At 48.1% G+C, this 16060-nt stretch overlaps 1 protein-coding gene across 1 annotated transcript in view; it reads left to right on the forward strand.

The window, feature by feature from the left end:
* Positions 1–14901, forward strand: part of SCAF1 (SR-related CTD associated factor 1) — a 472414-nt gene extending 457513 nt beyond the window's left edge. Inside the window, exon 11 of the mRNA XM_069605191.1 lies at positions 14038–14901. Coding sequence (XP_069461292.1) covers positions 14038–14226 — 189 coding nt within the window. The 3' untranslated portion in view covers positions 14227–14901. The remainder of the gene's footprint in view (positions 1–14037) is intronic.
* The last annotated feature ends 1159 nt before the right edge of the window (positions 14902–16060 follow it).

The raw sequence follows: 16060 nt of genomic DNA on the forward strand, positions 1-16060 counted from the left end.
CTTGCTCCCTTGGTGCTGAAACCAAATAGCCTTGAACAGTTGAGACTGATTGCGTTACCACTATCCTCCTGTCAGTGTCCAGAGTGCATCCCTTTCCTTCGTGAAACTGTCTGTTCTCTGTTCCTTTACAGGGTGGGCTGCATTATGTAGTGTGCTAGAACGGTCTGTTGTAATAATAATAAAGTAGATATTTGTATACAACCTTGACTGGACAGTCCCTTTTATCATTGGGTAATTGTATTTTCACTGTCTTTGCCATTAACCAACGATCCACAACCGTTCACAGATGAGCCTGCCATTCTGTCCATGGTTACCAAAATTGGACAAGGAGGTTTATAATTAACTTGTGTTTCCAATCTGTTTGGATCCCTTCTTGGGTACTAGAGGTATGAGGCTGATGGTTTAGAAACCAATATTCATCCATGGACCACTGGTGGCCTGGAAGTTGATTCATCACACCTTTGTTTTGAAATACTTTGTGATTGGTGGGCTGGTTTAGCCTGTCTTGGGGGGGTGCCTATGGGAGCGATTTGGTCTACAATCATTTCTACTGGATTTTTATTGGAAGGCAGATAGTTAACTGACCAGCTGGAGGATTTCTAATTTTTGAAGTGGTTTTATTGGACCAGATGTGGCCATACTGGCTGGATCCTGTATCACTGGACTTCTCTCTGGATCTCATTTTTGGCTGCTTCACTTTCTTTCCTCTGCCTCCCTTCTTCCCTTATCTCCCCTCTTGCCTCCTTGGTCGTTCTCATTGCCTGGAACAGTCTTCCTGTCCTGGGTCCATCTTCTGGGCCATTTCACCGCCTTGCTCTCCTGTCTTTGTTTTGCAAGCTGCTGTTGCCTGGAAAGGGTATTGGAGCCCGTTAGGAAAGTTTTTCTTTTTACAAACTTTCCTGCCATAGTTTCCTATGGAACCACATTCTTTTTGCTCTATTATCCTGTTCAGACATTTTGATGGCAACTGAAGGCTTCAGGTTCGATTTCCTTGCCTTTTGCTCATTGTGGTACAAATGTACTTTAACAGTAACATTGTTATGGGGAAACTGATCAGTCCTTAAAACTCAGTACTGGGAAACTTTCCCTTTTTAATTCTTTTACTTTTGATATTGCACCCTGCACCATGCAGTGCAGTAGAGATACTTTTTTTTTAATTTCAAACTAGTGACAATAGTTACACTTTTACCGTGTTTGCATTATTTTTGATTTGCACATTCCCATTTATGTCCTTTGGCTACTAAATGTGGCTAGTGCCCTAAAATGGTTGTGCCACAAGCTTTTTGCTTGTTCTTTGGCCATATTGTAGTTTGACCTTCATCCTGCCTTCTGGGGTCAGTAAAGTCCTTATAAAGTTGTGCACTTTAAAATCTGTGGCTTGCGTGCACTGGTGTACTTTTGTGTGTGTGTGTGGGTGTGTGTGTGTGGCCCAGGAAGGGGATGGGAACGGTCTAATGCCAGAAAGTCTGGCCATGGTACAAATGTGAAACCAGTAGTTGTCACTTATTAGACAACTACTGGCTGTTTGCATGGTGCCGTTCCTTACAATTGGTGGGCTTACACTTGCTTCCAGCTTGGATTTTGGGGATATGAAGACCTCTCCAGCCATTTCTTCGGGTCCCTGTTGGAGCCAATAATCACTTGAAGAAGAGCAACCTGATGAAGATTCGAAGACTCCTCCTCAAGTGACCCAACATCCCTTCCAGTAGCCAGCCCATTGACTCTCCTCTACCTGATTTCCGAAGACCCTGAGTGGTGCTTCAGCCATTGGACCATTGACCAACTGGTGTCGCTGCCTTCTTGAGAATCCAGCCTTTCCAAGCCTTTGGAAGTGTACCTGTACTGCCTAGAGGACTGACCATCTCTCTTGTGGGCTACCTCGCCAGAACCGTTGCTGTTCCGAATTGAGTTCCGGGACTTTGGTGGTCAACAGCTTGTGCCAGAAGTCGCATCCTCCCTGAATTTCAGCTACCTACCTTCACTGGAACCTGTCCTGGGGTAGTTGCTATGACTCAAACTGGAAGGACTTCTGTCGTCGCCTCTAACTGTGATCTTGCATTTCCAGCCAACAGGAAGAATCCTCGCTGTAACCAACGGTAGAAGATTGAGCCCCCAGACTGTCCATAATGACGACATAGGAATATTTGAGTTGAGGGAGGAGGGGGTAACAAAGCATCATTGTGCCTATTCCCGCCTGTCCTCCTTAGGATAACATTAGGAACAAGTCCCTTTTGTCTCCCATCTCCATTTCACTCACCTTTTTAGTCGTCGAGCCTGGGTCGGGTATCCTGCCTCTTGGTTAGTCTTGGGTCCGGAAGAAAGGAATTTGGTAAATTCTTGAATACCTTTGAAATAGTTTTAAACTATCATCACCACAAGCCCACTGCATCCTTTATGAAGAGAACGTACTGGTGAGAAACACTGTATTGAACCCTGTGACTTTTGGGCTCAAGGCAATGTTCATTTTGGGGTTTGGGCTTCTCAAGTTAGGGTATTGCTCTTGTGATTTGGTTCCCATAATTTACTTCATCTAAATTACTTACCTGCTTTGCTGGTTAAGTCATTTGATGTAGGTTTGATCATTTGATGATTGTATATATTTGTATCATAATGTTGTGTGATAATACTACCTGTTTGATACATTTTCCAGTGTGTTCATAAGGCCTATAAAAAATAACGATTTTTGGAATTGACTTTTTAAATTGAATTATTGTGTGCCATACTGTGTCGACTCATTGAGGGCCCCTGACCCCAGTCCCACTCACATGAGACAAAGCCTTGGCAGCTCTCCAAACTAACTGATTGGGTTTTGGCTAACCTCTCAGAACTCCCTTTTCATCATAGCTAAGGTGGCCTCCTAAAATCTGTCCACCGGGCCAGATTTGAGAAATCCATCTTGAAAGGGCCCAAATACCCAACCTCATCTGCTTGTCTGAGCCATCCTGGGCCTCCACCAACTTAGTGTTGGAATGTCCCATGGTCAATGTTTATTCTAAAGGCAATTAAACCTTTTTTTGAAGTCTGTGCAGTAGTGTGATGACAATGGGAACATGCTTGCAAATCAAGGAACTGCAAGCTGCCGAAATGTTTTGAAAGTATTCCGAAATTCAAAGATCCAACACTATTAAATGCAGTCTTTGGTTAAGCAAAATTGTTTCAGGTGGAGAAATCAATCTTTAAAGTTACCAACCAGAGATGGTGCTTTGTTGAAGACAAACGTAATATGATGCTGTGGGTATGGAATAGCTGTACAGTATGGAGTATAGTGGCAAGGTGAATCGGACATGGGCTCAGCGATGCAGATCAGGTGTGCTTTGGGGTTCCTCGAAGTCGCACGGTTCTCTGAAGACCTTTTCTTTGTTGTAGTTCTATTTTGGATAGTAGGCTGCTGGCTCTACCTGCTACTTGCCCTCGGTCATCCATCCAGTGCTTCTGCCTCTTTATTCCACTGTGCAGAGCAGCCAGTATTATTCTTCTGGCAGCAGAGGGTTCCTGGGAGGTTTTTGACAAAACTATGGTCTCGCTGGGTCACAAACAGGAAGCACTGCTCAGTTCCCTATGGTGAGTTTCAGAAGGCTGGAATCTGCAGATCCCAGTAGCACTTTAATGCATTGCTACTTTTGGCAGTGTGATGAATCAAGCGATGTCATCACTCCCTCTCTCAGGAAACTCTCTTCTCATGTGGCATGGGAAGGACAGCCACTACCTGGTGGTGGCTTAGGGAGGACCACATGGGGAGGGACAAGCCCTGCAACAGGGAAGGAGACTCCTTGGCAGGAACATGGTATCCCCATTTCCAATCCGGGTATAATAACTAATTGAAAGCCCAAACATATATGTCCTACTCTAAAATAGACCCTGTCCAGTTTGTATTGATGATGGGACTCTGAGCAATGCTTTTTACCAAAGGACTGGGACGAACAACAGAGTAATGCAGAGCACTGTACCAAGAGGAAGTGCTCTAGTGGTTGGTTGGGACCTAAAATCCTGGCACAGCCAGGAAAAGACTGCTTCCTCCTACTCGCGGTTGAGAGTTCGGTGAATGCTGTGGGTGCTGGCGCGAGCAGCAGAACAGACACACTAACCCGGCGTGGAGAGCTGGAAAGTCGAGAAGACACTGAGGCGCTGCTGGAACACGCTGCCGGTTGAACGCCGAGCCGGTGAACGACCCACAGAAGAGCGAGAAAGGCAGAGAAGTTGCATTACCGGTGAGCCCATAGTACAAGGGTTGGTATGCCTTGAGAGTGACTGGTAGCCTGAAAGGGGACCCGGGTAAGCAAGAGACACCATTACCCTGCTGCAATCTGCATAAATCCCACTAATGGGTCAACTGGGAAACACAACCTGGAAATAGGTGTCAAAGTATAAGGGAAGAACTAAACCCGTTTATGGTGCAGTTATGAGAAAGTCTTGGCAGGAGCGTATACCAGGCAGTGTGATAGTGAGTCAGAGACCTGCCCCAAAGATGAAGTGAAATGTGTGAACGTCTGGGTAGGAGAGTATACCAGGCAACCTGCTGCAAGACTGGGACCCGCACCCAAATCAAGCAAACGTTGCAAAAGCTCTGGCTGAGGAGTATACAAGGAAGTGTGACTGCAAGTCTGAGACCCGCACGAATTGCAAATAATTTGAGAGACTAAAGAGGAATATAGGGGAGGGAAGAAAGCCATACTCCCTGATTTTAGGAATTGCATTTACTGGGAAACAAAAGCATAATGGTGGAGAACCTGAGAAACTCTGGGGAAGGGGAACGCCCCTCCTGAGACTTGTGGAACTTTTTAATATTTATTTTTACACCTTTTGGAACTTTGATGGATCACTGGAGAATGCTACAGATGACTAGTTGAAAGACTATACCTCTTTTGCACTTTCTTTTGAGTTTAGCTTGTAAGGGTCAGGTTAGGATTTTGGACACAGGACGGAGAACTGTTTACTTTTTGGACATTCTGACACCGACATCCTTTAGTTTCGTTGAGGCAGGGAAATCCCTCAGAAGGGAAAGCGGGTGAGATAGGTCTTTCACCAACCCTTCTTTGTCTTTAATAAAAGTTTATAGCAATCATCACAATGCCCTTGTGGGTCTGAGTCTTACTCCTGATTCATTACAGCAGGTTGCTCCAGCAGACCTTCCTGGGGTTTATATTGTATTCAGGATGTTTCTCTGTGCCGCGGGGCACGTCCCATCGATTGACAAACTATTCAGTGCAAACTTCCCAATCTTATAGGAATAATGGAAGCAGATCGTAAACTCAGCCTTCAGCCAAAATCATCCTTTCAAATATTTGGTGGCTACCCATTCATTGGATGTTGCCACAGTCCATTCACGGGCTTGTTTCCACACACAGTTTGTGTGTTTCTCCAGCATGGGGTCTGACATGGATTCACATGCTCATGAATATTCCCCGTCGTCAGGCTGGGAATCCTTGGTAAAAGAAAAAAACTGTTTCACTTTCACTTACTCTATTTCTCCTCTAAACCAATGACTGTACTCTGGGTAATACTGGCCCCAGCCAACGGCAGTCCTCTCCCTAAGCCCCTCCTCTGGCAGCCATGTTCAGATTTTTACTGCATGTGTCAGTGTTGGGAGTCCTCGAGTCTTGCTCCGTGAGCTACTTCTACATCTTTTCGTTTTTCAATGGAAAAAGTTTCTATTTTTGTCAAGAGCCTATGTGCTCTTTTCTCCATCTGCCAACTGCAGGTATCCGTCTCTCTGTGAATTTCAAGTGCCCCTCAAGGGCGAGGATAGTCTGTTTCCAGAAGACCACCAAGCCTACTCCGCACCTCCATCCTTCTCCGTCATGGCCGGAAGGTTCCTTTTCAGGCCTTGCACCAGATGCGGGCTACGGAACATGTTTGTAGAGGACAAACGCCTCCAATGCCTCTACTGTCTTCACCCGGACCACAAGGAGGGAGAGTGTGAGATCTGCCTCAGCTTCTCCAAGAAAACAATGAAGGATCGACACAGTAGACTGGCAGCATGGCTGAATGCCAAGGCCTCTGCCCTGTGCTCCAGGCATGGTCATGCCTCACCCAGGACCGGCCCGTCCAAGGAGCGGGCTTCCAAGTCCTTTGAGGGCGCCCCACCCGGGGCCAAGCACTGCAAGCCCAGCTCCACTGGGGTTGCCGCACAAGCAGGTCCTGTGATGGGCAGCGCACAATCAAAATCGCCATCCACCTCCATTGGCAGCCAGCAATCAAGCTCCTCCTCAGAGAAATTCGCCCAACCCAGCTAAGCTGCAGGAGAAGCCTTAGTAGCCAGGGGCTGAGGATAATTGGCCGACCTGCCCAAGAAGGCCCAGGCAGCACAGGAGAAGTCATCAACGATTGAGCTGGTTGCGGCCATTCTCGCGAAAGGGGCTGACCCTGTGACGGTAACCCTTACTGCGCCTAAGGTGTCCCTGCATCTGAGGCGCGAAGCCTCGACTGTGACAAAGCCTGCTGGCACGCTGGAGAAGATGATGCCGTCTCTGTGCCCGGTTCTGACCCCTCAGGGTCCAAAAAAGGGGGTGGGGGAGCGAGGAAGTACCAGGCCGGCCCCAGGCAGTGCCCCAGACCATAGAAGTTTCGTCCACGGTTGACTACGACCTGGAGCCCCTACACACGTTCCACAGGGACGGGGAGGATGATGGCAGTCTGGGGACTAGCACTCCGATCACACCAGTTCCGCTGAGGGATGTATCCGTGGATATCCTATCGACCTTGCACACTTAGGTGGCTGAAATCCACGGGATGAGGTGGGGTCGTTCCATTCCATGGTCGCCAAAGCTTCAGAACTTTTCCAGCTTACGCCTGAGTAGACCCAAGAAGGAGGGTTTCCTGTACCAGCGGCGCAAGGCCAAAAGGAAGACCATCATGGCTGTACCCCTGCTGGACGACGTGTGGGAGGAGGGCCTGCCCCTCTTCAAGAACCCCTGCATGGCCCCCGGCCAAACGGGATAGGTTGTAGAATAAAGTACTGGGTGTCGGGAGTCCGCACCCAAGAGCCAATGGTCTCAACCATCACCATACTCGGTGTGTCGGTGACTGCAAGGAAAAGGTCGTTGAACCTTTCATCTTCCTCAGTCCCTCCAGACACTGAGGGGAAGAAGTTGGATGTCATGGGAAGGAAGGTTATTTACACCGCGTCAACCATCAAGGCGGCCTACGCGTTGGCAATCGTGGCAAGGTACGACAGGGAGCTGTGCTACAAGCTGGACCCAATTCTGGAGCCATAGCCCTCTTCCAGGAGGGAGAGGTGGCTTCGCACCATGCCATTACGGTGTCTCTGGACATAGCTGTCACAGGTTTCCAGCAGATGGGGAACTGTCTGCCTCAGTTGTCAAGGCTGGCTGGCTAATTTCAGCTAGGAGGTCCAAGCGAGGATACTGGACATGCCTGCCGTTTGACAGAGAACATTTTTGGGAAGGTTGTCGACAAATCCCTGCAGGCCATAAAACCGGATACAGAGACGGCCCCTGCTCTGGGCACGCTCCAGCAACACTGCTCTGCCTTTCGCTCCTCTGGAGCAAAGTCAAGCAGATCGGTGAAGGGTTTCTTCTTGTACTGTCAGCCCTCCAGGTCCACGAGTCAGGAGGCCTACAGAGGAGGTGGTCCGCGCTGCCGTTGCCCTCAAGGCAGGACTGAATCGGCCAGGATGTCGGGCCCCCACCCATGCGACCCGGTGGGAGGCCGGCTGACTGGATTCGTCACCGAGTGGAAGAAGATCTCCACCGACAGATGGATGCTGGACGCTCTCGCCATGGAGTTTCAGCATAGGTGTCCGTGGAACCCTCTGGTGGCCTGGCAGGAGCAGTACATCCCCCAACTCTTGGAGGAGGTTCGTGCCATGCTGCGAAAAGTGGCGATAGAGCTGGTTCCACAGCGACTCCAGGGCTCCGGAGTCTACTCCAGACACTTTTTAGTCAAAAAGAAAACCGGGGGCTCGAAGCCCATTCTGGACCTGCGACGTCTCAACTACCTGAAGTGCCAAAAATTCAGGATCGTCATTTTGCAGCATGTGCTCGGCCAACTGGAAGAAGGAAACTTCTTGACGTCACCGGACTTGGAGGACGCCTACTTCCACGTCCCCTGGATCTGGATGACACATACTTCCACGTCCCCATTCACAAGAGGCACAGAAGTGCCTACGCTTCGTAGTGCAGGGATAGCCCTACCAGTTCAAGGCCCTCCACTTTGGCCTGAGGTCGGCCCCCAGGGTGTTCACAAAGTGCCTGTCACTGGTAGCGGCCCATCGGCATCTACCAGGGATACACCTGTACGTGTACCTGGACGGCTGAATCATTCGGGCCAGTTAGCGAGAGTTGGCCGCAGTTATCGCACTTTATCTAAAAAATGTGCTAATTCCCTCCACCTTAGAGACCCCCAGCAACTTTGCTGGATTTTGAGGGCTTGATTTTTTTAACCTGGAGAGTGATTGACCCTTTTTCCCACTCTCTCATGTATTTTTGTGTGAATTTTTACCTCTTTCTTTTGGTTATGGAGTCTAACAAACTCCATAGGCATCATCTTTTACAATTGTCACACAGCACCCTCAGTGCAGTGGCACAGGGAAGTATTTTAGATTTCCCAAGGTTTAGTTACCTTCTCTGGGATAAACTACTGTTTCCCAGAGCAGTAAAGTGAAATTGACTTTACTTCGCATTGTACTTGCTAGACCCAGCACACACCATTTTACATCTTGCAATAGAGTGCTGGAGGGGTTACTTGGTATCCCCTGTGTCTAAATGTTCATATAACATTTTTTATGGTACCCTTTCCTCAATTGACTGGCTGGTGGCAGTGGTTTTGTTTTGAACTACCAAGGTTAGCATTTACTGTGACGGTTCGCGTACCCGGTAACGTTAGCTGCGGGAGCCCTCTTTTTCAAAGTGGCGTCCAGCCATCCTTGTTAACCTTTTAACTGCCATGGCCCCTCCCCCCCCCACCAGTGCCAAGGCCTTTTTTGGTGATTTCAGTATTTCATCAATCAAAGCCTTCTAACATTTTCTCCTTCATTAACCCCTTAAGTGCCAAGGATGAGCGCTATCGTTCTTGACACAGGGGAGGTAATCCCAAGGACGAGATACCTCGTCCTTGGCACTTAAGGGGTTAAAATGGTCCCCGGTCTTTGTTTTTAGCCATGTCTTTGTCGAAGTGTCCTTCTAGAGTTTTTCTCTGTGCGCCAAACCAGGTTTGGTCTCTTTGTTCATTCGCCTTTGGCGGGCTTCAGGAGTGAAACCCGCCTCTGGCTCCAGAGTGTCTGGGGTAGCCAGGAAGTGAGGGAGGTGCCCGAAACTCCCTGTGCTTAGTCTCCTAGAAGACCCAAATGCACTGTGGTGATTGGCTGGAATCACCTTGCTGGGTGAGTGACAGCTAGGCTGGAATGAATGGGAGAGAACTGACTAAAAGGCAAGTCTCTTGGCTTGGAAGGCAGAGTCGACCACTGGACGAAGGAACCGAAGAAGAGCTTGAAGAGGACGACTGCTGCAACTCCTGGACCGTTGGTTTGCCCGGTGAAGCCCTCCGGCAGGTCCGACTCGCCAAGTTTGCATTGACACAGAAGCCCCTGCAAGGACGACTTCTCCCTTTGAGTTGGTGGGACCAATCAACTACCAAGTAAGCCACCTGGACACCCATCTCGGAGCTGGTTGAATTTCCTCAACAGTTGCTGCAGGAAACCGTAGAGCCAGGGAGAGGGACACCAGATTGTGTGTTGCTTGTAAGCTGGCGTAAAGCTTTTGGAAGATCCTCCAGACTCCCACGAAGCAGGACTGACCAAGCCTGATCCTCCCACCCCCCTCAGTCGAGTGCGGGACCTCAGATGTGAGGAAAGTCCACCTTGACAGCCAGGAACCGTGCTTATTGTTTGCTGTACCGCAAGGAGCTGAAATGCGAAACAGTCACTGAAAGTAAAGTTTGCTGGTTGCCAGTTTTGACGCTGCCAGTACAGTGCAGGAGTCCCCTGACGTCCTCACTCTTGTCCTCACGACTGAGGCCCAAGAACAGTGAGATCTGCAGAGCTGCACAGGAACAGAAGTCATCAGCTGCATCTTTTCTTCTTTACTTTACTGGTACTGTAAAACAAGTCTAAGAGAACTTACCTCTTACCGTGGAAGTGCTTGTAACTTCTGCAACTCACAAGTCCAATCAGCTTGTGCCCTACGTTTGGTTTTTTATCAAAGACTCCTAAGAATTTGTGCAAAGACCTTTCCATTTACTTAGCTGAAGTGCTGCATCCTATACTTTCTCCTATTGACTTTGGCTTAGCCTATTGAATTGAATGACTCTTCTAAGAGATATTGGAAAGTATTTGCCCTGCTTATGAAAATTTGTAACTTCTTGTGTTCTAATAACCTTTGCCTTTTACTCACTTTTTCAGAATATTCTGAATGCCAACAGTAAGATATTAATGTCCCCAGCACCCTTGTTACTGAAGTCACCTGTGGGTATAGGTTGTGTCTGGGGGCCCTCCCAAAAGGGTCTTGTCTGATTCAGAAACAGTATTGAAGTATATTTGTGTTACTATTCCATTGCTCCCTTCTGAAGAAGGCTTTGTAACTGACTGATACACTCAAGGTTTCTTCCATAAACAATAATGTAAGAGTTTATTTGAATACCTGTAACTGTGAATCCTTGTGTAACTCCGCTACAGCTCACATTGACCCCTCTTGAGATTAGCCTGGCTGCTCAACACGCTACCAAAACGTGTAGTATAAGCTTATCCCAAAGGTTGGGTTGCCTATACCTGTAGTCATAGTTGTTTGTAGTGTTCCCAGAGGGTACTGCATTCAAACTTTGGCCGCCGGACACACAGATGACCGTCCAGCTGCTGACGGTTCTGGGATTCTCCATCAATTAGTCAAAGTCCCGCTTGAAGCCATCGCAGAAAGCGCTGTTCCTAGGAGCCAGACTCAATACAGTCTCCTGCCTAGTGTGGCCCTCTGAGGAGAGGGTAGTGGTAATTCTGGGGAAATGGCAACGGCTGTTGTCACTGAGACTGCCACGGTGCGGACCATCAAGTCGCTTTTCGGCATGATTTCATCTTGCATCTGCCTGCTCTGCAGGTTACGGATGCAACACTCGCTGTGTTCAGCTGTCCGAAAGCTTCATGGACATGATCCCGCTCGACGAGGAGTTCCGTTGGGCGATACAGTGGTGGGGCGTTCACTTCGTCGCCCGGGCAACAGGGTTCCAAAGCCCTCCGTACCCGGAGACGGTCACCATGGATGCTTCATGGAAGGCTGGTGAGCCCACACCGGACGTCTCCACGCAGAGGCCTGTGTCGGGCAGAGAATGATCTTCACATCAATATCCTGGAGCTGCGGGCATTGTTCTGGCCCCTCAAGTCATTACTTCCATCTCTGAAGGGCAAAGTGGTGAGGATCTTCACGGACAACACTACCACAATGTTCTACATCAGGAAGCAGGGGGGCACTCTATCCCCAGCGCTCTCCATAGAGGCGCAGGACTTGTGGCACTGGGCTGTCGGACAAGAGATGTTCCTCGTCCCCTTTCACCTGGCGGGAGTCCAGAACACCATTGCGACTCCCTCAGCAGTGAGTTGCGCTCCTGCCACAATGGGAACTTCTGCAGGACCAGGTGGACCGCATCTTCATCAAGTGGGGCAGGCCCCAGATGGATCTGTTTGCGACAGCGGCAAACTCTGAATGCTGGAAGTTTGCCGGCACATTCCACGAACCACGGAGCATAAGGAACATGTTCTCCTTCCTGTGGAAAGGCCTGTTCCTGTACATGTTCGCTCTGTTGGCTCTCCTGCTGTGACTCATCATCAATTCAAACTGTGCCGATGCAGGATAATCCTCATCATTCCAGCGTGGCCGAGGCAGAACTGGTACCTGGACCTTCTCATCCCCTTAGCGTCGCCTCCAGTCCAACTGCTGGTGGTCACGGATCTGCTCACCAGAGGAGGTGTCGTGTTGTTGCATCATGATCCAGGATCGCTGAACCTTAGGGCTTGGCTCTTGCAGCCCTAGAGTTTGGAGGATATGAGTTGCCAGCGGACTGCTGGGAGGTCTTTGCCAAGGCCAGAGTGTTGTCGACTCTTCAAGTGCTACGGTCACAAGTGGAAGTGTTTTGCTATTTGGTGCCGGTTGCAGAAGATCACCCCTTTGAGGGTCACGTCCCCACAGGTTCTTCCATACTTGTTTTCCTTGGCCAAGGCAGGACTGGCGCACACCTCTATCAAGGTGCATCTGGCGGCTATCTCCCATTACACCAGGTGTCCGGGACGATCTTCTTTGGTCCCACCATCTCATCAAGGAGTTCCTAAAAGGACTGTTTCGATCTTTCCCGCCGGTGAAGGCTCCTGCCCCCCGCATGGGAACTCCGCATGGTGCTGACTAGGATCATGGCGGGCCCCCTTCGAGCCTATGCATCGGGCTCCTCTCAAGTAACTCTTGTGGAAAACTGCTTTCCTTGTGGCTATCACCTCTGCCAGGAGTGTGGGTGAGATCCAGGCCCTATCCTGCAAGCAGCCATATCTGACTTTTCACGAATCAAGTGTGGTGCTGCGGACGCACACCTCCTTCATGCCAAAGGTTCAGTCGGAATTACACCTCAAACCTTTGGTGTTACCTGTTTTTTCCGAAGCCTTGGTCACCGGATGAAAGGGTCTTGCACTCGCTGGGTGTTGCTTGTGCTCTTAAGTTCTACATGGCACGCACAAAGAGTTTTTTCAGAATACTTATCCACTGTGATCTTTGGTCTTGTGAACCATGGGAAGGCCTTGTCCAAGGCTTCCATTAGCTCTTGCACGATCTGAAATGTCGGCAGGACGAGTACGATAGTAATTTACATTCTTATTGTTCATTGCATGTAAGAATGTCATTGTATTTTCCCTTGTTCCCTCCCTTACCTTGAAGTGCTTTTAAACACATTGTGTATAGGGGCTATATAAATAAACTGTCATATCATAAGGTGGCTCTCTGGCTGCATCACGCACTGTCCTTGGTTCGCGAACCGACCGCTGCCCGAGAGCCCACTCCACCAGAGCGATGGCTGCGACGACAGCGTTCCTGTCCGGTGTGCCCCTGCTGGCCATCTACAGGGCTGCTACATGGAGGTCCACGCACACCTTCACGAGATCTACTGCGTCAACAGGGATTCCAGGGAGGAGTCCAGAGTCCGCCAAGCAGTGCTACGCAACCTGTTCGCTTGAGGTGAGCCTGTCCAAGTGGTAAGAGTAATTGCTTCTGTTGAGCCTTGCCATCTCCCATGGTTGTGTAATGTTGTACTGCTATGTATTCTTTATTCATGAGCATGAGAGTCCATGCCAGACCCCATGCTGGAGAAGGTACAAGTTACTTACCTTGTAACTATTGTTCCACAGCATGGGCCTGGCATGGATTCACATGCAAACCCTCCCTCTTACCACTATGCTGATCTTCTTGGTCATACTGCCACTTTACGTGCTTACCAAATCTGAAGATGGCTGCCAGAGGAGGGCCTTAGGGAGACGGTTGTCATTAGCTGGGGTCTGTATGACCCAGAGTACAGTGATTGGTTTAGAGGTGAAATACAGTTTCTAAGTGAAAGTGAAACCGTTTTTTCTTTTATGGAGGATTCCCGGCTTGACTGGAAATATTCATGAGCATGTGAATCCATGCCAGACCATGCTGGAGAACAATAGTTATAGGTAAGTAACTTGTTCCATATGCTAGACATGACATTCAAATGCATTGGGACAATAGTTTATTCAGGATGCTAGTATGAGTGTGCAATTGAATCAAATAGCAACTTTTGCGGAGCTCTCACTAGGTTAATGCCCTGAACAACAATCTATTCAGCCCAACTTTAAAATCATTATGGTTTCATCCTGTTTATCGTGTTTCGTTTGTTTCTTCTGCCTAATGTTCACTTTTTCTGCATGCATTTTGATTATGAAAAGTGTTTAATACCGGTTGTTAAAAATAGTCAGCTAATTTTCAACCATGCATTGGTAGAGGGAATGTATCTGCTTTAACTGTGTAGTTAATTGAATGCTTCCAATACCATTTAAGTATAGTGACCTGTTCTACATCCTCTGACCTTTTCTTCCAGATCTGTCACAGTAGGAGTGGCAAAATCAACCCTGTCAAGGTGAACACATTGGTTAAGGCTTATGTACAACGCTACAAGTACTTCCGCAAGCACGGAAAGAAGATGGAGGAGGAAGAGAGTGGTGGCCCCAGCTACCGCAGGGACACGGGGAGCATGGACAAGGGAATGTTCTCCTTACCCATGATGTGAGGAGAGCAGAGACAGACCCCCATATTTTTATTTTGTTTTTACAATTAAATTAAGAAGCCGGCAAAGCAGAGATGCTGGTTTTGTGTCCTAGTACAATAAACTCTGAGGCGAAGATGTGATGAACTGTAGCAGTAAATATCTTTCTGAATGTGAACAGTTTAAAGGGAGGGGGCCTGCGCCCCACTGCCCCATCTATGGACGGGGTAACAGTTCTCGGGCAGTGAGTTCAGAGTGGGAGATGACATGGTGCCTAAACACTGGACACACTAATGGGAGGTTAAGACTTCTTAATGGGCAGTGCAACCTCCTGATTATAAACATTCTCCTCTAAGCCTCAACCTCTCCCTCCCCATGAGTAACAATTATACTGATGAAGGCACTCCCCTCTTTTACATTATGTAAATATTTCTGCTCCATGCTGGAGTTGCTGCTTTCTTACTGACCCCATTTCTCCCATCTTTTGCGTTTTCCCTTTGTTGGGTTTCTTTGCATGGTGTTTTTCTGCAACTTCCTCTTCGCAATGATTTATTCCAAACAGGAGCTTATATTTTAATTTTTGGACGCCTGCGTTGTACCTTTCACTGCCTGCAAAATGTTTCGGTACCGTCCCCTCTACCTGGCTGTTACCCTCTGTTTCTTCCGTTTTCTTTATAAACAGATACTTCTTGCACTGTTTTATCAATTTGATTGGAGCCTTTTTTCACTGTTCTGTTCCCAATGTTAGCCCAGTTGCAAGCTAATTTAAACAATGCCAAGAGCTGCCAGTCTGAACATTAATGGTCAGTAGATGGTGCAGCCTGTGTTACGGGGTGTTGACAACTTTGTGGCCGCCTAGAAAGAGGTCTGCTTTTTGTTGCGTCACCTGGGGTTTGCTGAGTGACCTTGCTCTCTTTCACTTCATGATGCATGTGTCACAATGTCTACGCTGTCCATCTAAGCTTACCCCGAAGCGCTCTGAAGCAAACACTCCTTCTGTGTACCATATTCCAGGAAGCCAATTGCTGAAAAGGAGCACTCTTTTAAAGAAATACTTGGAACATCCGTTTACCTTTGCAGCACCGGTGGCTGTTAAGCACAATTGTGAGACCTTTCAGGGAGGTGACTTGTGAATGTATGTGCGTGCGTGCATGTGTGCTCTTGTTGTAAATGGCCACATATTTACATTTTACAGGCATTACTTGTTAGCATGGTTTTGACATCTGTAGATCCTAGGTTTGCAGCAATGGTATTTGTGACCTGCTGGAGGCTGTACATAAGGTTTTATGGCCAGCCTGCCGTAGAAAACCTGTTTGAAAAATGACAAACTAGTATTGACCAATAGTGTAAATGCTTGAAGATGGCTGAAACGTGTGGTTCTTTTGACTATTTGTAGAATACGCTGTATTGGACTGTGGTTGCTGGTGAGGTGTGGCTACATTGACATTAGGATCACAAATAGCACATATGCCATTTGTTCCTGTTTTTCCTAATGTTGCTTTCTTCTTTCTGTTGTACATGCCAACATACACTTAATGTTTCTTGACAGTTTCCTAATGTTTTGTACAAAGTATATGTTCCTCACGTACTCTTCTGCTCAGCGCTCTTCCTCCTTCACAGCTTGGTGGGTACCCTGTTCGTGCCACATTTGTTCTTTGCACTGCTACAACTTTAGCTTCAGAATTTAGAATGCCTGTATGTGAGAATCCCTTCATGTAGCTACGACATATCAGCAGATCACCTGCCAGTTTGTGTTTTTCTGTCTAGTGCTGAGGTCTGGGAAATGCTCTGATTAGTTTTTTGGTTTCATTTGTAGTTTTTATTTTTTATTTAATTTCTGTATCCCTTCCAAACTATT

Source organism: Ambystoma mexicanum, chromosome 1p, assembly GCF_040938575.1.
Source record: "Ambystoma mexicanum isolate Mex_15411 chromosome 1p, UKY_AmexF1_1, whole genome shotgun sequence".
Classification (NCBI taxonomy): Eukaryota; Metazoa; Chordata; class Amphibia; order Caudata; family Ambystomatidae; genus Ambystoma; species Ambystoma mexicanum.